This window comes from Tachysurus vachellii, chromosome 17 (assembly GCF_030014155.1).
Source record: "Tachysurus vachellii isolate PV-2020 chromosome 17, HZAU_Pvac_v1, whole genome shotgun sequence".
Lineage (NCBI taxonomy): Eukaryota > Metazoa > Chordata > Actinopteri > Siluriformes > Bagridae > Tachysurus > Tachysurus vachellii.
Genome location: NC_083476.1, coordinates 16,207,172 through 16,234,162, shown reverse-complemented (window position 1 = coordinate 16,234,162; position 26,991 = coordinate 16,207,172). Strand labels below are relative to the sequence as shown.

Below are 26,991 nucleotides of genomic sequence, written 5' to 3'. Positions count from 1 at the left end.
TATTTTTGTATGCTTGTAAGAGACAGAGCACCTTTATAGTGTTGATATAAAACCAGTGTGAACAAACAGATGCTAAAATGCTGAAGTGCTGGTAAACACCTTCATTATCATCACTAACACAATCTATAAGTGCTGTTCCTCTTCTTGGTACATTGTTTCCAGAACTGCTAAAGCACAATGCTGTTCTTAAATGGTTTCATGACTATGGTTTGTACTAGTTTTAAAATATTGTACATATGAACTTGGATCATATGTTTGCATGCTGTAGCTTTCAGAACAGAAGGCATTTTCTGAAACTTTATTTTCCTGATTTTTAGTTTATGATCCAAATTTAAACCCATGTTCAAAATCATAAAAATATTAATGCAACATAAACACATATTAATGACCCAATAACTCATCATTCAAATCATGCACACACAGTCTCTGTGTCAGCTTTACACACACACAGGATCTGGAACATACACATTCACACTCTGTCTAGTTAGCACACAGCTAGCAGCTGATGCTGCTGCATGTGAAGTACCTACCATCCAAATCCTCCAAAGGATACGCTCCTCTTTCTCCTCAGCATGGTTGCCTTTTTCCCACTCTTTGTTCTCCTCCCACTCTCTCTCCCTCTTACTCTGGACGCTTACTCCCTCGTCTCTCTGTGATGAGGTGTGTGGGTCTCTTTCTGTTCTTCCACTAATTTTACTTCAGCCCCCACCTCCCTCTCTCTCTCTCTCTCTCTCTCTCTCTCTCTCTATCTCTGTGTGACAGTTTTAAAACCTGCACTTGCTATATGTTGCCACTCCTTCAATTTAGCACTTAACTCCACACATGCTGAGAGTGAGCAAGAACTAGAGGGAGGAAGGAAGGAAGGGTGGGAGAGGTGGGGCTGGATGCAGTCATTGCTCTCTCTCTCTCTCTCTCTCTCTCTCTCTCTCTCACTCTCATTTTCTCTCTCACCACTTTCTCTGTCACTGGTCCTCTCTGGGCCTTTTTTTTTACACTGCTGGAGTAAAAAAAGCCCAATGATTATTCATAAGCTTTATTTATATATCTATTTAGATATTGATCACAAGCACCATTTGTCATTTTAGTCATCGTCCATTAACCACAGCTATTTACTGATTCATAAATGGGCTGACTGTAATGGGATTGACAGGAACAAATAAAGTTTTTTTTTGTTTTATTGCAATCACTACTGCCTCATAAATACCGGCAGATTTGACTATTCCCAGACTCTGAAGACAGAATTTGTAAAAAGTAAAGTAAGACAGTATGTGTTATTTCAAGGGAATAATGTGATTGCAAGTGAGTGTCAATAATAATCAGGTGATGACCTCACACTGCAAGCTGGATGTGATTCAACAATCAGGTTTCAATGGTTTGTTTGACACCTAATCATTCATATCAGGTACAAAAGGATTTTCTGTAGCAACCTCTGGGTTGTCAGGCTCCACTGCTGTTTGCCCACCATTGCAAACTGTTAAAAGTAGGCTACTAAAACATAGATGAGATACAGGTTTGCAAACTAAACATGTAGAAAGACAAAAAGCTGCGCTCCTACGCTGCGAGCAGGGTTCGAACCTGCGCGGGGAGACCCCATTGGATTTCAAATCCAACGCCTTAACCACTCGGCCATCGCAGCCTGAAACCACAGCATGTACAAAGGCCTTTAAAAGGGTAGAAAAGTAAATCCAATCTACATACATATTTGTATTATAACTTAACCTATATCCTATATATATCCTGTATATGGATATATATCCATGTATGTATGTATATATATATATATATATATATATATATATATATATATATATATATATATATATATATATATATGTATGTATATATATATATTCTCTCTCCCTCTCTCTCTCTCATATATATACGTATGTATACATATATACATATATGTGTGTATATGTATGTATATATACACACACCATAGAATATTATTAAATTGCTTATACTGTTGTCTTCACTGTCACAGATCCATCAACTCAGATGTTTATATAAACTTCGCTTATACGTCTCTGTAACCGCCGCAGTCATTCGTCATAAATTTAAAACACAGAACTGTTGACGTTTTTATTTGTGAAACGTAATGTTCTGTCTACAGAACGTCCTACATTTACAGATGATAATAGTGGCGTTACTGAGAAGATATCACATAAATCGTGACGAATTCATCACATAAATCGATTCCTACTATTTGTTAAACTTTACGAATACCGTGCACTGTGTTTATAACTTTAAAGGGGGAAATGAATTTGGCTTATTGTGGAAAGAAAATATATATATTATACCACTTTGAATTTGGTAAGTCGAATTGTGTTTTTCGGGCGCGTTTTTATGACGTGCTTCACATTACTTTCCTAATTCAGTTATCGTATAACATCTATTTGTAAAATGGCGCCCCCTGGCGGCCATTTCTAGTCTCTGCAGGGGTGTAAATTTATCCTGGGCCCTCATCCATACCGATCATTTTATTTTAGATGCAACAGTGAACAAAATTAATATATTGTTATCGTGGATGAGGAATGTCTGTATGTTTTACTCGGAAATATTTAAACTGCCTAACATGTGTCTGAGACTAAACAAGTCTTCTTAACGTAGCCCAAAATTAATATTTCTCTAAGCCACGTGAATGATCATTAGACCATAAGAGTAATTAAAATGGCATTTACTAAAAAGTTTTATATTTTATTAAGATGTGCATCCTTTTTTATATATCTATGAAATTGGAGATATACGTTTTTTAAGTCATGAGCCAAGGATTCCAAAGATATAAAGCACTTGAGATTTGGACATAGGGGTTTTAGGGGTTTAGGGGTTATGGTGACAAACACGTTTTGGGGCGCTGAAGCCCGATTCCGCTGAGATTTTGGCCCTGAGTAACTGTGACCAGTACTACCATCTGACCAAGTTTGAGCTCTCTAGGCCTTACGGTTTGGGCTGCACGACCGTTTCTAGGGCGGAATAATAATAATAATAATAATAATAATAATAATAATAATAATAATAATAATAATAATCAGTATTTCTGATATTTCTTATCATGTTATTGCTTTAAAGGTTCTCTTTGCGCCCGCGGCTTGTCACGTGGGGATGTAGCTCAGTGGTAGAGCGCATGCTTCGCATGTATGAGGTCCCGGGTTCAATCCCCGGCATCTCCAAAAGGTTTTATAAACAGACTCATAGAAACCTATACTATTAAAAAAACAAATACATCATAATAATAAAATCTAGCAGTTTTTTTGTGGTCAATGCTAGCTGACTGGAATGTCTGCTTAGTTGTTTTTTCAATTACTTTTTATTATAACATTTTATGTTTATATAAGACATTTACATTTATTTATTTACTTATAAATGCATCCAACTTTTTAATCTGAAATAAGAAAAATATAAACATATTTGTGGTTCCACTGGGGCTCGAACCCAGGACCTTCTGCGTGTAAAGCAGACGTGATAACCGCTACACTATGGAACCAGCTGAAAAACGCCTCCAACCAAGTTGTTTAAATGGGTTATACGATAAACATATGTGCCTGTTATGCTCAGGCCCTTCCTCGTTCATTTTTTAGTGTTTAAGCCTTCTCGCAACAACTTATTCTTCTACTGCAGTACTGCAGCATTATTGTTTGTACTATACCACCTGCCAAAAGAAAGAATGAGACATATTTTTTAATTAATAAAACATTTTTATAGTTCTTCTTCTTCTTCTTTCGGCTTTTCCCTTTAGGGGTCGCCACAGCGAATCATCTCTCTCCACCTAACCCTATCTTCTGCATCCTCAACACTTGCACCCACTAGCTTCAAATCCTCATTAATTACATCCATATACCTCCTCTTTGGCCTTCCTCTTTGCCTCCTGCCTGGCAGCTCCATGTCCAACATTCTCCTACCAATATACTCACTCTCCCTCCTCTGAACATGTCCAAACCATCTTAATCTCGCCTCCCTAACTTTGTCCCCCAAACGTCCAACATGGACTGTCCCTCTGATGTACTCGTTCCTAATCCTGTCCAATCTTGTCACACCCAAAGAGAACCTCAACATCTTCAGTTCGGCTACCTCAAGCTCTGACTCCTGTCTCTTCTTCAGTGACACTGTCTCTAAACCATACAGCACGGCCGGTCTCACCACTGTCCTGTACACCTTCCCCTTGATTCTTGCTGATAATTTCCTATCACACAGAACTCCTGACACCTTTCTCCACCCACTCCAACCTGCCTGCACTCGCTTCTTTACTTCTTTCCCACTCTCTCCATTACTCTGGACTGTTGACCCCAAGTACTTAAACTCCTGTACCTTCTTCACCTCTTCACCCTGTAACCTTACTGTTCCACTTCCCTCCCTTTCATTCACACACATGTACTCAGTCTTACTACGACTGACTTTCATTCCTCTTCTCTCCAGCGCAAACCTCCACCTCGCCAGGTTTTCCTCCACCTGCTCCCTGCTCTCACTACAGATCACAATGTCATCTGCAAACATCATCGTCCAAGGAGACTCCTGTCTGACCTCCTCTGACAACTGGTCCATCACTATAGCAAACAGGAAGGGGCTCAGAGCCGATCCCTGATGCAGTCCCACCTCCACTGTGAACTCCTCTGTCTGACCTACAGCACACCTCACCACTGTCCTGCTCCTCTCACACATGTCCTGCACCACTCTGACATACTTCTCTGCTACTCCTGACTTCCTCATACAGTACCACAGCTCTTCTCTTGGCACCCTGTCATACGCTTTCTCTAAGTCTACAAACACACAGTGCAACTCCCTCTGACCATCCCTATACTTCTCCATCAACATTCTCAGAGCAAAAATTGCATCTGTTGTGCTCTTTCTGGGCATGAAGCCATACTGCTGCTCACAAATTTCCACCACCTTCCTTAACCTAGCTTCCACTACTCTTTCCCACAACTTCATTGTATGGCTCATCAACTTTATCCTCCTATAGTTGCTGCAACTCTGCACGTCACCCTTATTCTTAAAGATCGGCACTAACACACTCCTTCTCCATTCCTCAGGCATCCTCTCACTGTCTAATACCCTGTTGAACAAACTAGTTAAAAATTCCACTGCTGCCTCTCCTAGACACTTCCAGACCTCTACCGGGATGTCGTCAGGACCAACTGCCTTTCCACTTTTCATCCTCTTCAAAGCCTTCCTGACTTCATCCTTTCTAATCTTATCTACTTCCTGTTCCACAGAGTTCACCCCTTCTACTCTTTTTTCCCTCTGATTTTCCTCATTCATCAGCTCCTCAAAGTATTCCTTCCATCTCCTCTGTACACTCTCCTCACTTGTGAGCACCCTTCCATCTCTATCCTTAATAATTCTAACTTGCTGCACATCCTTCCCATCTCGATCCCTCTGTCTAGCTAACCTGTACAAGTCCTTCTCTCCTTCTCTAGTGTCTAACCTAGTGTACAACTCATCATATGCCTTCTGCTTGGCCTTAGACACCTCCCTCTTCACTCTGCGCTGTAACTCCTTGTATTCCTGTCTATTCTCTTCAGTCCTGTCCATATCCCACTTCTTCTTGGCTAATCTCTTCATCTGGATACTATCCTGAACTTCCTCATTCCACCACCAAGTCTCCTTATCTTCTTTCCTCCTTCCAGATGACACACCCAGCACCTTTCTCCCTGTCTCCCTGATCACTTCTGCTGTAGTTTCCCAGTCATCCGGCAGCACTACCTGACCACCCAGAGCCTGCCTCAACTTCTGTCTAAATTCCTCACAACATTCCTCCTTTTTCAGCTTCCACCACTTAGTTTTCTTCTCTATCTTTGACCTCTTCCTCATCAGAGTCATCCTACACACCACCATCCTATGCTGTCTGGCTACACTCTCTCCCACTACCACTTTACAGTCACTAATCTCTTTCAGATTGCCTCTTCTACAAAGGATGTAGTCTACCTGTGTTGTCCTACCTCCACTCTTGTAAGTCACTCTATGTTCCTCCCTCTTCTGAAAATAAGTGTTAACCACAGCCATGTTCATCCTCTTAGCAAAGTCTACTACCATCTGTCCTTCAAGGTTCCTTTCTTTAACTCCAAACTTGCACATCACCTCCTCATCACCTGTGTTCCCCTCACCAACATGTCCATTAAAATCCGCTCCTATCACCACTCTCTCACCCTTGGGAATACTCTCAATCACCTCATCGAATTCACACCAGAATCTCTCTTTCTCCTCTAACTCACAACCTACCTGCGGGGCATAACCACTAACAACATTCAACATCACCCCTTCAATCTCTAACTTCAGACTCATCACCCTGTCTGACACTCTCTTCACCTCCAGAACATTCCTCACAAACTCCTCCTTCAGGACCACACCTACCCCATTTCTCTTACTATCCACACCATAATAAAACAGCTTGAATCCTGCTCCTATACTACGAGCCTTGCTACCCTTCCACTTGGTCTCCTGTACACACAGTATATCCACCTTCCTTCTCTCCATCATATCAGCCAGCTCTCTACCTTTCCCTGTCATAGTACCAACATTCAGAGTTACTATTCTCAGTCCTACACTCTTACCTTTCCTCTTCTCTCTCTGTCTGTGCACTCTCCTTCGACCAACAGTAGCCCAATTTCCACCGGCGTCCTGTAGGTCAACGGCGCCGATGGCGGTCGTTGTTAACCCGGGCCTCGACCGATCCGGTATGAAATTCTTACTGACAATTCGCATGGTTAGATTTGGCAATGTTTTATGCCGGATGCCCTTCCTGACGCAACCCTCTCTATTTATCCGGGCTTGGGACACACAGCTAATATTACTCCAAAATATGTAAAATCAAATGTCTATCATTGTTTTATAATTTTGAGCTCCACTGTACACCCTGGTGGGGACATCTATTGCAGGGCACGATGCCCACACATTGATTTTTACTTATCTAGGGGTACATTATAGTATGTTGCTAACACTACAATAGTAAGAAAACCAGAGTCTGGAGCAAACTTAATTGAATATGCCAGAATTAACACACACACACACACACACACACACACACACACACACACACACACACACACACACACACACACACACACACACACTCTCTCTCTCTCTCTCTCTCTCTCTCTCTCTCTCTCAGTATAATTTCATCAGGTTTATTTATTGGCCAAGTGTGTTGACACACACAAGGAATTTGGTTCCAGCTGTTTGTGACTCTCAAACAGCTGGGTCACAAGCTGCATTGGTTCGAACTGCATTTGGTTCGTCTGCATTGTCTTGTATAGTCTGTACTGCCTTGTCTTGTATAGTATAATGCTATTATATGTATAATATAATGTTGTTTATCAGAATTAGAATCAGAATCAGATTTATTGGCCAAGTGTGTTGACACACACAAGGAATTTGGTTCCAGCAGTTTGTGACTCTCAAAAGTGTAAATGTGTGTAAATGTGTGGCAATAAAGACCTTTCTGATTCTGATTCTGATTCTGATGTTGCAAGAATTTTGCCTCTAGGCCTTACGAGTCAGCACAAAATTGGGTTTTTGGACTGTTGGTGGCGCTAGAGGGTTTGAGCTAGACACACCAAAGTTGCTATAGTACCTTCTAAGACTGGCCTCTACACTGTGCCAAATTTCATAACTTTCCTACATACGGTTCTATGGGCTGCCATTGACTTCAATGGCGGAAGAGGAATAATAATAATAATAATAATAATAATAATAATAATAAGAAGAAGAAGAAGAAGAAGAAGAAGAAGAAGAAAACTAACGATAACAATAGGTGTCTACGCCCCGAAGGGCAGCGTGCTGTGGTGAGAGGGGTAAATAAATATGGCGGATTCTACCATTCAGTATAACGGGTTTAATCAACTTGCTATCAAAACCAGAATATATCGGCTACGAAGAGACGACAGAGACGATTGAGACGTTGTTTCAATGCGTTTTTTTATTATGAAACGTTCGTGAGCATCCTGACATAGACCTTAATCTCTGTGCCATTTGGCTACAAATGCATTTCTCCGCTTCACTATTGCGCCGTTTTGACTGTAAAAAAAAGGCAGGCTTGTAGCAAACTAGAATAAATTTTAACGAAGAAAACTGCGTAAGAAGAATATGGGATACAAGGTAAGGACGCATTTTGTTTGTCTCATGTGCGTTAGTACCTTAGAATAAAATAAAGCGAGTCACGCGCCTCTGAGCTTTTGGCATCTCTTTAATAAATAACACACAGTGCTGCATTTAACGTCCAGAAAGCATACACGCCGGATTTCAGTCACAACACGTTTTTACTGGTGTCAAATTCTGATGATGGTTTACGGACAAATGTTATATTCGCAGTAAAATTGTGCCAATACGCATGGACTGCTGAGCTATTTAACTAGATATGATTACCCAGGCCTACTGACTTTTATAAAACCCAGGGCATATCTCAATGCTATCATTTATCTGGAATCACTAACAAGGCTGTTCTTCTAAGAGATTTTCTCTTTAACTTTCATGCTTTGTTCATTAATTAATGGTAATAGCAATTCCAGTGATCCAATCCTCAAACCATAATTAAATCCTCATACAGTATATGAAAAATATATAAGGGGATAGACATGCATAATAGTGTCACATGCTTAGAGGTCCACCTACTGATGCTGATGCCCTTGTGCAAGTGTTTATTATGGTTTGTGCTGGTTAATTAAAGAACATATTTCTGTAGTGTTTTTCTTTTACTAGTGAGGGTCGCAGGCTGAGGAGGTTTGTTGAAACCGTATCGCTGGCCTTAGTTTCCAGGTCTTTTCAGAAGTTTCTGTCCAAAGGGTCAGTGTTGATGACCAGCTAAGTTTGTTTTGATTATTTATTTATTTATTATTTTTATAGGAGATACAGATACTGTTTCATGCATCAGCTGAAATGTTAGGACCTGAATTAAATGCACAGGACGTATGTTTCCTGCACCCACACATCATTTTGGATACAACAATAATGTAGAAAATAAAAGCACAAGCATTATCTGCAGCTGTTGCCTAGACAGGAACCTTACAGGTTTATAGCACCATTATTGAAATTATTTATTGTATTTGCATGCAGCTTAACTGTGATGGAAAACTGCAGCTGCAAAAAAAACTTGTGAAAGTCTTATGCTGACAGTTTGGGCTTTTTCTCACTGCTAATGATGGATCTTTTCACAAATATGACAGTATTGTGATTTATGAAACATATGATTCATCCAAATTGTTATTGAGCAGTATGTGAATGTGGTGCTAAATGTTGTTAGCATTTCATGAAACATATTGTATCACATCATCTGTATAGTCTGTTTTGTCTTGTCTTGTATAGTCCAAGCTAAATGTATAGTGTTATTTATGTCTGTACTTTTGAGAGTCACAAACAGCTGGAACTGTGCAAACAGCTGCAAATTTCTTGTGTGTGTCAACACACCTGGTTAATAAACCTGATTTTATTCTGATTTAACATGACACTTTATTTTTTTAATACAAATTTAAATCTAACACTTACATGCAGTATATGCTGTATAACTTTTAGAATTTCATGAGGATATATTTTTTATTACATGAGAATAAGGTAGTACTATTTCACCAAACAAAATGTTTGCTCAAAAGACAATATGAAAACTAGACATCAAGAAAAGAGAACTGATAGAGTTTTGGAAAAGCTGTTCACTGAATTATGCTGCACAGCTACTTGTAATACCATGTAAACAGTTCAACACCTGCTAAATGTGTTTATTTTTTACATTTCACCCAGTGCTGTTTACTTCCATATGAGAAGGGACATATACTTTTAGTTACAAGTTGCTTCTTTTTCAGGCTTTTAATTAAATCATTTTATAATTTATTTCCGACACTGATCCCAATTTATGGTAGGGTACACTGGCATAAGGTTTTAAGAAATTCTTGGGTCTACATATGTAGATGTGGGAGGATTAGTGCTAAAAGGGTGTATAATTTGTTAAAGCATTTGAAAGTGCTTCTAAAGAGCTTATTAAAGCTTCACACAAAGGATTAAAAGTTCTGTCCCATTTTAATGACCCAGGTTTATGGATGCATTCTATTTAAGTTGCTCTCATTAACTCAAGATAGAATGCAATAAATGACATAAACTTTGTTTGACTACAGCCAAATGGGAAAATGTTTGAAGGGTATAAGACCATTCTGATGTTCTGAAATCACATTCACCATACTTACAAATCGAACTGACTGATATAAATATTATGCAATGTTATGCTTTTTTTGCAATATACAGCAGCAGTAGTGTGTAATATACAGATGATTTGATGACTGACAGTCCTGATAATGCAGTACTTATGATAAGAAGCAGTGAATATAATTATGGTGAGTTGTTGATCAGGGTGATTGCCTGGGGAAAGAATATAACTATATAACTGCTGAGTTCTGAAATGATTAAGCCTGTATAAACAAAACACTCAAGAAAACATCCTAATCTTGCTATCTCTATCAATAAGTACCTATATTGATGCAGAATCTAACTAAATCTGATAAAGATGGCCTGCTGCATGGCTGTTTTAGGGGGGCGTGAAAGGAAGTGCTTTGTTTAGATGTCCCTGTTAGACACCTAAACATATCTCCTGAAATCTTGATAATAATGCTGTTTTGTGTCAGTTTAATACCTTCTTGAAATGTAAGTCCAAAACACACAAGGGACAAAACAGACATCTGGAGAAAGTTTATGATAGGAGGAAATATGAGCCTAAATTAATCTCATGTTTTATTTTCATGCTTATTCTTATCAGTCATTCAGATAATGATGTTTTAAAAATTCTGTATGCAGTAAAGCAAGCCATGTTGTTTAAAGAAGGTTTTTGCTCATCTACCTGCTGTGGCAGTATTGTACTTCCTGGTTTATTCTATTTTTACATTTGTTTCAGATTCTCAGACAAAATTGGGGGTGGGGGGGATAAACATGAGAATCAAAGCAGTTTTTAAATAAGTATTTTGTTTATAAATGGAAAAATGATATACAAAACTTAGATTATACACATAAAAGCTAAACTTAATAACTGTTTGTGGCACCTGTTAGCAGGGTACTTTTGTGAGTTTTCCTGGCTGACTAATTGGTTTGTATTTGGAGAACCCTTAAGCCACTTGGTGTCATTTCAGTTCCTTTTGATAGATGTATCGAATGCTGCTTGGTTAGACGTATTATTCTACTTCACACTGCTGGAAGGTTTTTAAGTTCAGAATCAGAATCAGGTTTATTGGCCAAGTGTGTTGACACACACAATAAATTTGGTTCCAGCAGTTTGTGACTCTCAAAGGTACAGACATAAATAACACTATACTATACAAGAAAACAATGCAGACGATGAGATACAATATAGACAGAATGAGTATAAAATATGAATTTAGAATGAATAAAATATATAAAATATGAATATAGAATATGAACGATCAGTTATGTACATAAAGTGTGGGAGTGCAAATAACAATATTGTGCAATATTATGCTTTTTGTGCAATATACAGCAGCAGTAGTGTGTATTATACAGATGATTTGATGACTGACAGTCCTGATAATGCAGTACTTATGATAAGAAGCAGTGAATATAATTATGGTGAGTTGTTGATCAGGGTGATTTGTCTGAGGAAAGAAACTGTTCCTGTGTCTGGCAGTTCTAGTAAGCAAAGTTCTGTAGTGCCTGCCAGAAGGGAGAAGCTGAAAGAGGTTGTGTCCAGGGTGCGAAGGGTCAGTAGTGATTTTCCCTGCCCGGTTTCTGGTTCTTGTGTCGTACAAGTCCTGGAGAGTGGGCAGGGGGGCGCCAATTATTAATGGTGCTTGCAAAGCAACATTCTTGTTATTGTGCCAGACAAAATTTCGGCACGTAACTTGTCCCGCAGCTTTTATCCTAGACCAATGAATGAGGTGTCAAATCGACCGGCTCATTGAGGAGAGGTGTGCTATGACTTTTATAAGCGATCCAACAAACGATGTTCGCACAGCGGACGAAAAAGTGGGCAAACAAAATCCCATAGAAATGAAATTCCGTGAAATTCAAAAATTTGCACAACATGGACATGTGACATCAAAACACGCAGAACAATGAGGGGAACTTGCTCACGGGTATCTGATGACGTCACGTGAAAATCAAAAATTAGCACAACATGGACATGTGACATATCAAAACACTCAGCACAATGAGGGGAACTGTCTCACGTGCAAGCACAATTCACATTTTCTTCAGGAAATGTACATTCTAGTTTTTTCTGCTGTTCTATCCGTGCATTGCAGTTTGTTTCTGTCCTGATTTGTTGCTGCACCAAACCAGATGGTGATGGATGTGCACAGGACAGATTCAATGACTGCAGTGTAGAACAGCCTCACAGCTCCTGTGGCAGACCATACTTTCTTAATTGATGTAGAAAGTACATCCTCTACTGGGCCTTTTTGATGATAGAGTTTATATTGCACTCCCATTTCAGGTCTTGGGAAATGGTAGTGCCCAGAAACTTGAAGGCCTCCACAGATGACACCGGGCTGTTGGATATTGTGAGGGGGAGTAGTGTTGAGGGGTCTTTCCTAAAGTCCACTATCATCTCCACACTTTTGAGGGTGTTTAGCTCCAGACTGTTCTGAGTGCACCATAGCACCAGCTGCTTCACCTCCTGTCGGTATGCAGATTCATCGCCATCTTGGATGAGACCAATGAGCGTAGTATCTGCAAATTTCAGGAGTTTAAAAGTTTGGCCACGTGAAGTGCAGTCATTAGTGTAGAGGGAGAATAGCATTAGGGAGAGGACACATCCCTGTGGAGCGCCAGTGCTGATTGTCCGAATGCTGGAGGTGACACCTCCCAGTCTCACCTGTTGTTTCCTGTCTGTCAGGAAGCTGGTGATCCACTGACAGATGGAAGGGGGTATAGTGAGCCTTAGCAGTTTGGAGTGGAGAATTTCCGGAATTATTGTATTAAAAGCCGAACTAAAGTCAGCAAACAGAATCCGGGCGTATGTCCCTGGGCAGTCCAGGTGTTGCAGAATGTAGTGCAGTCCAACGTTGACTGCGTCGTCCACTGATCTGTTTGCATGGTAGGCAAACTGTAGGGGATCCAGCATCTGTTCTGTGACCGTCTTTAGGTGGGCCAATACCAGCTGTTCAAAGGTCTTCATGATGACAGATGTCAGAGCGACAGGCCTGTAGTCATTCAGTCCAGTGATGGAGGATTTCTTGGGGACCGGGACGATTGTGGAGAGTTTAAAGCAGGAGGGGACTTCACACAGCTCCAGAGATCTGTTGAAGATATGGGTGAAAATAGGAGCCAGTTGATCAGCACATGCTTTGAGACAGGAGGAGGAGACCTCGTCTGGGCCGGAGGCTTTCCTTGTCTTCTGTCTCTGAAAGAGCCGATTCACATCCTCTTCACAAATCGTGAGGGCAACTTGAGTGCTGGGAGGAGTTGTTAATGGGGTTCCCAGAGGTGTGATGTCAGTCAGTGTGCTGGGTTGGATGGGAGGTGCGAAGATGCTGTTCTCAAACCTGCAGTAGAAGGTGTTGAGGTCGTCAGCCAGGTCTTTGTTTGCTTCAGTGGGAGATGGGTGGGCGATAGTTTGTGATGTCTTGCAGGCCTTTCCACACTGACACAGGGTTGTTATCTGAAAACCTGCTTTTCAGCTATTCAGAGTAGCTTCTTTTGGCTATTCTGATCTCATTTGTCAGTAGGTTTCTGGCCTGCTTATAAAGAATTTTGTCTCCCCCACTTTTTTCAGTTTGGCTGTGAACTATGGCTTATTGGTACTGTATTTGCAGAAGGTTTTGTTTGGCACACGTCTTCACAAAAACTGATGTACGATGTCACGAAGTACGAAGTTATGTTAAGAGTTAACAAGACTGACAGTAAAAAATTCCAGGGTGTGTCTAGTCAAATTGAACTCATGAATTGAATCCGGTTAATTGTTTAAACAATTAATGGGGCTTTTACTTTTTTACATGTCCAGTTGATTTTTTTTTCTTGCAATGATTGTTTAAAACCGTATTTTATGTTTACTCAGGTTGCGTGTGTAGACTATTAATTTTATTTATTTATTTTTTATTGAAATTTTTCATGGCAGTGTAGTGTAATGTGAAGCGTGTGATTTCTTATGCTTTGTTGGACAAGCACTGAGAATGTGGTGTTCAAAGCACACCTACTCCTTCCGTTTTGAGAATGTGTGTTTTTATACATTCTACCGCTCCATTTCCTTTCTTCCTGTATATGGTTACACTGACCTTTTTATTTATCTGTTTGCCTCATCTGTGCGTTTTGTTTTTTTTTCTTTTATTTCTCAAGCTTTTGCTCTCGATCTTAAGATTTGCCTCATTTGAAGTGTAAATTTAAGTTTTAATAAACAATGTTCTTTCCCAGTCTTACCCATCATATTTAAAAAAATAATTAGAAAAATGAATTATTATAATAATTAAAACTTAATCTTTTAATCGCTAAATAATCTGTAATACCTTTCAGGCAGTCAGAGAGCAGAATCTGAAAGGACATCAGATGCCAGTTGATACTGTCTGATGTGCCTATTGTTACTTTACTGCACTAATACGAAAGTGACCTGGACGTATTTTACAATTAACGTAGCAAATCAAAGCAAACAAACAGCACTGAGTGAAAAAATAGTGAGAAGGAACTACAGCATCTTTTTAATATCTTAGTCACCTAATAAAACATATAACATAGCACAAAGAGTTCATATATCCAAATGTATACCAGAAATAAAAGAAGCTCATATAACAACACTGAAAACACAACTTTCTTTACATACAACTGTAATTAAGCTGGGCCCCTGTGCAAGGCATGCTCATTGCATGCTCAAATGTGATGCATATTATTTACCACAATTTTCCTAAATCACTATATGTCACTGGATTCTGTAAATCATTTCACAGAATCCAGGATGACGTTATCACATATTAAGCATAAATCGATCATATGAAAAATCTTTATGGAACTGTAAGACAACACTATGCACTGAGCCACGGTACCAAGCAAAGTTCATGTTGGCTGCTATGTCTCCCCCACAATGATATTTTCCAAATATGTTATAGACAAAATAAGTTGTCTAAGGAAAACACACTTTAGCAATTAACTTTCAAACAATTTTTAGATTTATACAGTGAATCATAAAATGTTCTAAATGTGAGTAATGCATTTTTGATTATGTAAAGCTTTTTTTTTTTTTTTTTTTTTTTAAACGTTCATTTAAATCATCAGAATGGATGAAAAACGATCTCATTGTTGTGGACCATGACATGCCAGGTGGGTTTGTTTGAGTGTTTCTCTAACTGTTAATCTCCTGGGATTTTTACAAACAACGGTCTCTTGAATAATTTCTGCTGAGGCACACAGATGGTTTGGTTTGAATTTGGCTCAAACAGCAAGAATCCATTTATTCAGTCTGCTTTGTGTCAACAATCCACGCTGGTGGAGGTGGTGTAAAAGAAAATTTCAGTGATTACATACAAAACCACGTACTGCACGACATGCAGCAATTTACATATTTTTGACTGTATAAGGGAAAAATGCATAGAAACAGTATTACTGTATATTGAATTTTACGGCATTTAGCAGACACCCTTATCCAGAGTGACTTACAACTGAGCAACTGAGGGTTAAGGGCCTTGCTCAGGGGCCCAGCAGTGGCAGCTCGGTGGACCTGGGGTTCGAACCCATGACCTTCCAATCAGTAGCCCAACACCTTAACCGCTGAGCTACCACATCCCCTACACTTTGAATAAAGTGTAGATGTATGTAACTGAGTGCAGTGTAGAGCAAAATCAAGCTGAGGTAGTGGGCGTTATTCAGTAAAGTCCAAACTTTAGGCCTGTTGTTTGTCCTAATTGATGGCAGAATGACCTGTGGGAAGAAACTCCTTATTCTCTGTCGTTGCCTTCAGGGAGTGGAAGTACTTCCCCCACCCCAATAAAGAGAAGGCAGTGTTGTTCGTATGGCCAAAGTCTGTTGTCTCACTATATTCCTGTTTTGGGCCCAGTTCCGTACGGATATCTGTCGATAGATTGCAAGTCAAGGTGTCTGGAGAGTCTGCTTATCCATTCTGCTGCTCTCAATTAGGCTGTGATTCTTCCTGTCAGGACGCTCTGGATAGAGCGTCCTCCATCCTAAAAGCTCCTTAGAGCTTTAGAGTGTAGTTTATAATTCAATTCAAGTTTATTTGTATAGCGCTTTTTACAATGGACATTGTCTCAAAGCAGCTTTACAGAACGTAAACATAGAGCAGAAGATAGGCATAAGGATTAATATAAAGAATTAATATAATAAAAAAATTCAAAATATATATAGTTCACAGTGTGTGTGTTTGTATGTATATGTGTTTATATATAGTTCACAGTGTGTGTGTATGTATGTATATGTGTTTATCCCCAATGAGCAAGTCTGAGGTGACTCAGGCAGCAGTGGCAAGGAAAAACTCCCTTAGATTGGTAAAGGAAGAAACCTTGAGAGGAACCAGACTCAAGGGGAACCCATCCTCTTATGGGTGACACTAGATGGTGTGATTCCAAATATACAATCAGACAAATGTTGTATTGGTGTAGGGATCAGATAGTCCCTTTTAATGGTGTTAGGGAGGATTTATTTGCACATTGAGGGCCATCTCTTGAATGACACTGCTTATTTGAGTATTGCTTCCAATCATGTGCATCACTTACCATTTTCTAATGGATACTTCCAGTGTGATAATGCACCATGTCACAAAGCAAAAGTCGTATCAGACTGGTTTCATGAACATCACAATGAGATCTCCAGTGGCCTTCCCAGTCACAAGATCTGAAATCAATAGAATATATTTGAGAAGTTGTAGAATAGATTTGCAGAGTGCACCTGAAAAATCTGCATGAATTTAGTGATGCAGTCATGTCAATATGGACCAGAATGAATGTAGCTGATAAAAAAAACAGTTTAGTTTGCATAATTTACGCAGCTTTATCACACTGTTTATTTATTTACAAATAAAGATCACTGATAAACTATGCCAAGGATAAACTAGGCTCTCTCTGAAACTGTCGGAATCATTGCTGTTGTTCAAAAGCATGTAGTGATAGAAGTATGAAAGTTCATCAGAAACCTGCTTAATTATAATTAAAAATGTGCAGATGCTGTTCAGTTAGCTGGTCACTGTTACCACAGTAAGATTACTAGGTCTGCATTTTTGATTTGGTACAGGTTTTGTTCTGGATGCCCTTCTTGCCATGACCCTCTGTGCTTGGGAGCAGCACCCTAAGCAGCTGGATTAGTTCTCTGCCTGGCAATTGAACCTAGGCCACAGCAGTGAGATTACAGAGTCCTGCCACTGGGCCACAAGTTATAAATATGCACAGCTTGTGTTTTTTAACTTTCCTACTTGCTTACTAGTTCCAAATGCCACATTAAAGATCATACATTGAAGATGCTACATAAACATTTATAGACTTAAACTTGTTTTGCACCTCCTGTTCTCATGGCAACCGATTCTTATCAAAGACTAGTTCAGAGAGTGAAAATAATGCAGCTTGCTGATCTTCTTTTCTGTTTCCTGCCACATGAGAATAGCTGTAGTTCTTATTTGCACTTAAATGCAGTATTATGTCTATTTTTGCTCCTCATCTAGCTACATTTGCATGAGGCAAGTCTTTGCCTGCAGCTCAGACATGGTGCACATCCTATAAACAATTCAGAGATTTTCCTGAGGATACTTGTCACCTGACATATATACTTAACAGAAAACATGATAAATATGCATATGCATTTATTGTTTTTTCTTGTAGATTAAAAAGCTCTACCATCTAGACATTTTTTTTTAAATAAATAATTAGCGTGAATATTGTGGAGCTTCCCTTCACTGAGTCCTCTGCACTGATTGGTTAAAGGGTCCTGACTCATGACTGAACAGCTGATAATTAGAGTGATCATGATATATTTACAGTAATAGGTAAGGGATGCATATTGCAGTACAAAATATGTACCCTTAAATGCACAAACCCAGTGACACTGGAAGCAATTATAAATACCAAGTTAAATGCCTAGGGTTAAATCTGCAGTTAATCTCATCTTACAAATGATCATGAAATCAATCATGTTCTATTTTGCAGCCCATTCATTGCTGTTTGCAGCATTGTTTGCCCAACAAATTGACAGTGAAAGCTGATACTTAAAGACAGAGAAATCCTAATACCATATCTAAATTAAACTTAATTGTCATCACGTTAATAAGTATCCTCTGAATGACTTTTTAATTATTGGCTCTAAAAAGGCATAATAGGTTTGAAATGTGAAGTTTGAGTGGAGGAAAAATACATCTGAGAAGATCCATTTTTTAAATGTCTGATTCATAAATAATGAAACACAATTAGCATTTTTGCCTGAGTGAATCTGTACACAGATTTAAAAAAAAAAAAAAAAAGGCTCACCAGATCTGAAAAATGAATATCTATGTGGACATATAGTGGACTTCACACTGGGGACATCACAACAGGGTAAAAATAGATCCAGCCTTTTTTTTTTGTCTTTTGACGGTCCACTTTCTCCTTTTATTCTGTCCTAATAATTTAACACCCAACACATGTGCCCTACATATAAATTCACTTGATGATTTTCTGTGTCATTTCTAGGTTCCAGGTGCTGCAATGGATCGTGTTAGTCTGCTTTGGAGGTTGAGGCGTCGAGCCCGTCGAGGGGTATTGTGCATGGGTCTTTTTTGCATGACTATGGCTGTACTGTATACTCTTTGTGCTGAAAATAGCGTACCCGTCACTGATGCTATATTTGGGGTGAGGGCAAGGACTCGGGCACAGCCAAGGGCACACACCATTGCAAAGGTACGGTTATTTGCTTTCTTTGTATGTGCAAAAGTACACACATTCACAGCTTACATTTCAGAGGCGGTATACAAGATTAAAGCAAAATGTAACTTAATCCAGTTTTGTTTGTCCAATCAATACAGGTGCTTCGTGGAGCAGGGGGATCAAAACCGATGTATGTGGACCCTCAAAAACTCCCAGGTGTAATTCCCGGAAATCCTCAAAAACCTATTCCGGTTCTCTCATCCTTAAACTATTCACTGGAGGCAAGTCAAAAGGAGCAGCACTCAGGGAGCAAAGGAAGGGAACAACAAAACGGGCTTCTCGCCAGGCTATTGGGCAGACCATTGAGGCGTGCAATTGAGACTATTCTAGGTGGCAGCAAGAATGTTGATGATTTCTTTGTCACTAAGGGAGTTATATGGAATGATGAGATGTCCAGTACTATGCTAGGCAAAAGACTGAGGAAGGTGGTGCAGAACTATCAGGTAAGAAGTGAATGAGATTTCAGGTGAACTTTATGCCAAAGTTAAGAATAATTTTGTTACAACAGAAATATTTTAATGAAAACTTGCATGCAGGATTCAGGTGATTTACCAAAGATAAATTAAAAGGTGTGGTGTAGTAAAGTAAAAGGCACTTACGAAAAAGAATCAGCAGTCACACAATTTCATTATTATTCTGTATATATGTGAAATATAAGTACTTCAAACTGTGACCTGAACGATTTGGCATTTTTGACTAAGAATTACAGTGTCAGATGTTCTACTTTTGGGAAACATGTGTTGTACTTGAACATTGGTTTCAGATGTAGATGTAGAGGTTTCAGATGCCCCTATGTAAATAACAGTGTTAAGAGAAGCTGGTTAAAGTCTTATACAATCTGGTACCAAAAAACCTGTAACCTGCTTGCTTAACTTTCAATCATTTCTAGCAGATTACACACTGCTGTGGAAATATTACTATGTTCACCGTATAGTGTGTGCTAGACTGCAAAAGAATGTTTTACCAAAACCTCCTGACTTCTTCAACAAAGCAGCAGTGTCCATATGATGTACATCACCCTTTAAAGGAAAACCAAATACAGTTACAAATAATTTAGGCTAAAAAATGTTTGGCTAACATGCACCAATCTCGCATACTATACTTTACTTTTGTTTTATTGTGGATTTCTATGTAACTTCATGTCATGTATTCACGTAGTTTGCAGACTTTTTATTCATAAAAAACAGCACACTGTAATATGTACTGCTACAAAACAATGAAAATAAAATGAGTATTTCCCTGACGTGTGTATGGCGGTTAACTTCACCCTCAATAATCCATTCCTAAAACCTGCAAGAGATTAAACAAAGTTGCATAATATACATACCACTGAAATGATTTCACTCTATTGATAAAGCGAATGTTTCCTTAACTCAAGACCCAACTACTATTTTTCCATTGGCGTTCTCTTTACTTCTATAATATTTGCCTTCTCTCTTTTAGGCGATGAATAAATATGGTGTGACTTTCCCCATCCCAGAAGGTGGAAAAATACGAAAAAAACTAAGTGGCCCACAGCTTCTGTGCCAACTGAAAGAGATGGTGAAAGTCATGACATTAACTCCAGAGATGGAGCCATTTGCTAAATTTCCCTGGGCTTCACTGCTGCCTGCACAACCCCTGACATCTTCACTTGGCCCATTTAAAACATGTGCTGTTGTTTCATCTGCAGGATCTCTGCTAAACTCAAGACTAGGGAAAGAAATTGGTGTGTATGATTTACATTCAAATGAAACTTTTCACTAAACTCAAAGACAAAGATCAGCAAAGACCCGTGTTGGTGCCTGAAGTGTTTTTTTGTTTTTTACGTGGCTAATTTGTTGTTTATTGCTATCCATTTTATTTACACTTTTAGTTTTTTTTTTTATTCACTTTGTTATATTCACAAATTACTTAGTTCCTGTTATAGTGATACAACAAGAAGTTCTGACATAACACTTATTCTTTGATACATTACATGAGTTCCTGTGACATTGCTTTAAGACCTTTTGTATGAAAATATACAAGATTTTAAAAATACAAGTTTGGAACACAGAAATAATATATTAAGAAGAAATCATGCTATTACTATAATCGTGTATCATCTAAAGAGAAAGAAAAATATATTTATTGCAATGTGCTCTTTAACAAATACCCTCATTAGTTGCAAAACCTATAGTTTGCATAAAAAATAGTTTGTTTTACAAATTGGGACAACAACTGAAAAAAGTGTGATAATATCTGAACAAAGGCTTGATGTTTTGCATTTTATGAAATATGTTTGTTTCCAGATTCCCATGACGCAGTCATACGATTCAATGCTGCACCCACTGTGGGTTTTGAGAAAGATGTGGGCTCTAAAACTACAGTGCGCCTGATCAATTCTCAGGTATTTTATAAAATCTCTAAAGGGGAAGAAAACATCAAATTTATTGGGTAACACAGAACAAATCTAATTATTTATATTCACTTTAAGCTGATGGCATCAGAAGAGCACCACTTCCTGTCCAGTTCTTTGTACAGCAGTGGAATTTTAGTGGCCTGGGATCCTGGCCCTTTCTCCTCTGACCTAAGTGAGGTAAACCTGAAAATTTCTCCTCATCTGTAGCCACAGTTGCTGATTTAGTGGCTTTGTCACTATATTTAGCTTTAGACTACTTCAGTGACATTTTAACAAAAAAAGCAACAAATCTAGCATCTGTTTGAATGGATGATAGCAATCATCCTGAACTGTCCTGCTGTACTAGATGAGAATAAAAGTTCAGTTGACATCTTTAAGGTGGCAGGGAAGATCCAAAACACAGAGAACCAGAATCCATAACGAAACGGAAGTAGCAAGAGCTTAAAAAAAGGTCACTATATCACCAGGCAGGAAAGCGAAGAGGAAATAAATGATGCTAAACAACTAGTGGATGCTGGATATCAACAAACCAACCTGGTCAACTGTGCAACAAACTTAAAAGGCCATAAAAAGGTTATAGATCTGTGGAAGATAACAATATCTGCTCAGGAGCAGAAAACCAGAACTATCTTTTTTCTCACCTATGCAAAATTGCTGTTGTTTAAACTTAACATGCTGTATTTAACCAATCAAGATCGCCAACACTGTAGATTCCTAAACCTTGGGTTAACATTCTTGTTCGCATATTTGCAGTTTACAATGAAATGCCAGGATTAATTGCTAAATGAAACAAGATGACCCAGGATTCTGTATGACCCAGAGTTCAGAATGTCCCATCAGAGAGAGAGAGAGAGAGAGAGAGAGAGAGAGCAAAAATATTATTCCATAGTTTGGGGTAAAAAATAAAGAACTGTGCTATGGGTGACACTCTGTATTATTAAGGCAAAAAAAAGGTTGTAATGAAACCACTCAGAAATTTCAGAACTACAAATTTTTGTAAAATAACCCTAGATTTATTCTAAGGACTGTGGATAAAGATTGAACAGAATTGACAGTCACTCAGCTACTGCTGTTTTAAGGTGAAAAGACAACGATCAAGTTCTAATCAACCTGTATGAATACATGAAGGAATCATAATTGCATGACTGAACTTTCCTCTCATTATTTTTTAGTGGTATAACAAGACGGATTACCCAATATTTAAACAATATCAACAGTACAGACGTCTGCACCCTCAACAGCAGTTTTATATCCTACATCCCAGCATGGGATGGCAGCTATGGAGGCGGATACAAGACAACATGGCTGAGCCTATTCAGAAGAACCCACCTTCATCTGGCTTGCTAGGTATGTGTTCAGTTTTTTAGGTCCTTATTTTACTAACAATAAAATAGGAAATACAGCTTGGTTATTGATTATTCTTTCTGTACTTTTCTTCTAATGACAAATGCTAAAGCCCTTAATTTACATACATGTTTTAGACACAAACAAAAACAAAATATCGATCTATAAATTTTGGATTTGGATATCACACATTTGTTAATTAGAAAATCTGACATAAAAGTAGCCTATGCTAATAAATACTACTGTTATAATTTTATTTATATTGTATTATTTTGATCTGGGTATTAATTCACACAAGTCCCTACTGTTCTGAAATTCAGAAAAATGGAATGTATATTACAATTCAATTAATTTAGTTTACATGAGCAGACAAATTTAAAACATTAACAAAACACAATACAATTATATTCAGTTCTGCAACAGATAAATAGTTTTAGGAAAAATGTCTTCTGTTTCCCCCAGGAACAGTACTGATGATGTCACTATGCGATGTGGTCCATGTCTATGAGTACCTGCCATCATGGCGCAGAACCGAGCTCTGCCACTACTATCAGAACTTCAAAGATGCAGCCTGCACCATGGGTGCCTTCCACCCTCTGCTCTATGAGAAGAACCTGGTGAAGAGGATGAACAAGGGTTCAGACCAAGACATCTATAATTATGGCAGGGTGAAACTGCCTGGATTTAACACTTTTGACTGTACATAGACTTCCAACTACTCAACTTCTAAATGAAAGACTGTATTTATTCAATTTAGCATTCAGGAATGTAACTGTATTATTTATTGCATGACTCATTGTATGACTACTGCAGCTTATTTAGAAAAATGAAGCTGATATGTAGGAAATGGTCTCCTTCCTTATAAGCTTTACATACTTTTATAAGCTACTTGTTAATGAGATGCTTGAACGGATAAAGAGCACCTATTTTTCATCACCAATCCAGCGAAGGATAATTTTGGATGCCACACCTATCAGATGATTACCAGGTATTCTGTTTTTATCTGAATAGTTAGGACACAGTTGACAGTTTATTAGTTAAATTTATCAAGTAAGGGAGGTATGCTTTGTGCCTATATCACTGACCGTAGTTCATTTGTTGCTATGCATAATTTGTCAGCCCAATCTATTAATGAAAGGAGGCCACCATTGGACCAGCAATGATATTTGGGTGGTTGTCCATTTTTTTTAGGTCAGAGTGCTTTTGGCATGTGTATTTTTCTTCTTCATCTTCTTCTTTTTCTTCTTCTTCTTCTTTTTCTTCTTCTTCTTTGAAACAACAAAATCACCCTTTAAAGTGGTCCTACAGTTATGCCTTTCCTGTAGTAAGGCAATATATGGTGGGTTTACCCGAAAACATTGCCAAAATGAGGAATAGAATATGAACATGAGGTAATTAGATTCATTATAAAAAATGATCATGAAGTAGAAGCAAGTCAGCACACGTACAATTATTTTACCTACTCCTTCGTTAAGTATGTTTTATGTCTTTGGTGCAGGGATCCGAGGGGAATTATGTCGGTCAAAAAGGTAATAATACTATAATAATACTATAGTAATTATGCCCACGAAACTCCAAAAAATGGCTAAACAATTTGGATATGCAGTACTATGCATAAAAACCCCTCTTGTTTTTAATCAAATGGCCTTTTATCACTTAATTTTTAATAAATTGGTAGTGAACAATAATGATGAGAAAATACACAGTATATCGATTTACAGTTAATTTTCACTCAAACACCCTGGCCAAAAGTTTGCAGATGCCTGACCATCATATGTAGTTCTTCTTCAAACTACTGCTGCAAATATTTGAGTGTACATGAAGTGTAATGAAGTTTCCCTTCATTTGACCTACAAAGTGATTAGTAAAGGTCGAAGTGGAAGAACTCCATCCTGCTGAACACCACTGGGATGAAATTAATTCCTGGCTTTGCCTCAGAACTTCTCACGCAACATCAGTGTCTGACCTCAGTAAAACTCCTCTGGCTGAATGGACTCAAATCTCCACAGCCACGCACCAAAAGTTAGTGGAAACCTTTCCAGAAGAGACGAGTAAATAATCTTGAACATCCCATTCAACAAGCAGATATGGGTATAATGGTTACGTGTCCAAAAAACATTTTTCCTTATAGTACATTTATTTTTCTGGTACCTGTGACCAGTGACAATAAAGGCTACTACTACTACTACTTATGTAGGTCGATATTCAAGTTTGCTATTAAAAATAAAATGTTGATCTGTGGGTTTTTCTGCTAAATACTTTTCCACATTATTATTATTGTTCAATATTGTTATTATTAAGCAAATGGCAGCATTATTGTTTGCCATCAAATAATTACAAAGAACTTAAATGCCATTTTATTGAAAACAAAAGTTTGCCATTTGACACAAATTACCTTTGCACCGGACTGTATATATCAATCTAGCATGTAATTTGACTGTAAATAATTAATCTCCAGTGGAGGAACCTTTCATAATTAGAGATCACTTATGTATAAAAATCCTGTCAGTATAAATGGAGCACCTATTAACAGTAATTTGTTAATATGCATACAATCTTTGACGATGTCTCTTTTAAGGCCCAAGTTGAGGCAAGTATTTAATGTATATATGCATTTGTTTATTGCACTGTGAGGCTTTATACCAACAGAAATACTGTTCAACTTCATTCTTTACAGAATGTTACTGCATGTATAGCTTAAATTGCACTGCACTCTAGCTTTGACAAACATCTGTTTCATTCTTTGTGTTATTATTTAAAAACAAAATCTATATATATGTTTGCTGGAAGTGCATGAAATTCTGGTTTTGTTGCCGCAAAGAGTGTGTTGTTAATAAGCCTGATTTCTGCATACTGATCAACCTACACCAGATGTGTCCGAGGAATCTAAGGTGAAAATTACGCTGAAAGATCAATATAAAAGACCGCTATGCACATTTCATTCCCATGTAAGACTATGGCAACAGTATGTTTATGTATATTAAGTACATTTCCTCATATTTTTTAGAATTAGAACCATTAGAGTTTTCTTTCTCTGTATAATGCTTTCTCGTTATAAGTTATATAAATTTTCACTCAGCAGACACAGTAGACATTCTGATACCAAAGTGTGGACACAGTGTAGAGAGAAAATATCAGCATGCAAACCAGAAATAAAACTGCAACTGGGTTTTAGAGACGTTTATTGTTTTTTCACGACACTTTTTTCCTTTTGTTCACTTGCAATATGTGTGAAGATAATCTAGACCCAATAAGCATAATTACATCTCTACTGATCACACTATCTTTGTCCTCTGGCCTCTGTCTTCTTTGTTCTCAAGAGATGATCAAATGAAAACAATGTTCTGAAAATATTTATTGTATTCAGAATTCTGCTTGCCTTTTTAGATGCAATACTGTAGTTCATGGAAACATTTGTAATGGCAAAACAGACATCATCGGTTAGGAAACTATTCCACCTACTAAAAACACACAGTGACCCAGTGCACATGTAAATTTGATCTTAATCACAGTAATGACTATCAGTATATACAGTAGTCTTTAAATACAGGGGAGGTCTGACACTTCCATCTCTGCCACCAAGACCATTTTAGGCATTTTTTTAAATATCACTGCCTCATTTAGGCAAAAATGGCTGATAACCAAGACATGTACAATTAAATCTTTTAACATTCCAGGCCATTTCTGTACTCTTACAATGCAATTAAAATATTTTTGGTCAAGTCTTATTCTGCTGCCATTAAGCATGACAATTTTGCCACGTATCACTGTATGATGATGTACTACTGTGTATGTATATATTAATAAATATAAATTATGTGTGGATCAGTGTTTGTGAATTTTTAAATGTTTTCTTTAAGAATGTCAACTTTATGCATTCATTACACTGTTTACCCTTCGATCTTTTTACATTTATTTATTTTGGGGCATCTATACCGGTAATAACATCATGTGGCACTCTCAGTGTCCACTAACATGAAGAACATTAACCTCTTCATCTGAGATTTTACTGGTTCTTTAATGAAGCCAAAATCAGCACACACCAGACCCATATCAAACATTCAGTGTGTCCTTCGGTGTAGTTAAATGACAGCGTAAATTTGTACACTAGTACTGTATCAAGCTAAAAATGAACAGTTGCATGCTAAAAGCTGTCCCCACAAATTGGCCACATGTTTAGCAGCCTCTCTAACTACAAGAAGCGGCCCCACCTACTGGGGAAGCAATAGGTAGGGCCTATTGTTTGCATGCTTAAACATGATGCACACAATTAACCACAGTTCTCCTAAATCATCTATGCAGCAGCACGTATCCAAGAAGCATGATGCGTGTTATACAAGCATTTTATGCAAATATACTAGTTTGTATATATGCTAGGAAAAACACACACACATGCCTGGGAGGAAAATGTAATAATAATAATAATAATAATAATAATAATAATAATAATAATGGGGC

At 38.1% G+C, this 26,991-nt stretch overlaps 3 protein-coding genes and 3 non-coding genes across 6 annotated transcripts in view; 3 read left to right on the top strand and 3 right to left on the bottom strand.

Moving 5' to 3' along the window:
- Nucleotides 1–744, bottom strand: part of rap1gap2b (RAP1 GTPase activating protein 2b) — a 39,072-nt gene extending 38,328 nt beyond the window's left edge. Inside the window, exon 1 of the mRNA XM_060890742.1 lies at nt 531–744. Within this exon, the coding sequence (XP_060746725.1) occupies nt 531–574 (44 nt within the window). The 5' untranslated portion in view covers nt 575–744. The remainder of the gene's footprint in view (nt 1–530) is intronic.
- LOC132860195 (methyltransferase-like protein 27) overlaps nt 1–26,991 on the top strand; it is a 242,299-nt gene that overhangs the window by 45,564 nt on the left and 169,744 nt on the right. The gene's annotated exons all lie outside the window — the stretch shown is intronic.
- Nucleotides 1,555–1,636, bottom strand: trnas-uga (transfer RNA serine (anticodon UGA)). Its single transcript has one exon. It is a non-coding gene; the product is annotated as a tRNA-Ser (tRNA).
- trnaa-cgc (transfer RNA alanine (anticodon CGC)) lies at nt 3,099–3,170 on the top strand. Its single transcript has one exon. It is a non-coding gene; the product is annotated as a tRNA-Ala (tRNA).
- Nucleotides 3,412–3,484, bottom strand: trnav-uac (transfer RNA valine (anticodon UAC)). Its single transcript has one exon. It is a non-coding gene; the product is annotated as a tRNA-Val (tRNA).
- Nucleotides 7,618–25,707, top strand: st6gal1 (ST6 beta-galactosamide alpha-2,6-sialyltranferase 1). Its single transcript, XM_060891195.1, has 8 exons — nt 7,618–8,091; nt 18,576–18,782; nt 18,908–19,252; nt 20,253–20,517; nt 21,080–21,177; nt 21,265–21,366; nt 22,362–22,536; nt 22,996–25,707. The coding sequence occupies exons 1-8, from the start codon at nt 8,080–8,082 to the stop codon at nt 23,238–23,240; spliced, it is 1,449 nt and encodes a 482-aa protein (XP_060747178.1). The 5' UTR covers nt 7,618–8,079; the 3' UTR covers nt 23,241–25,707.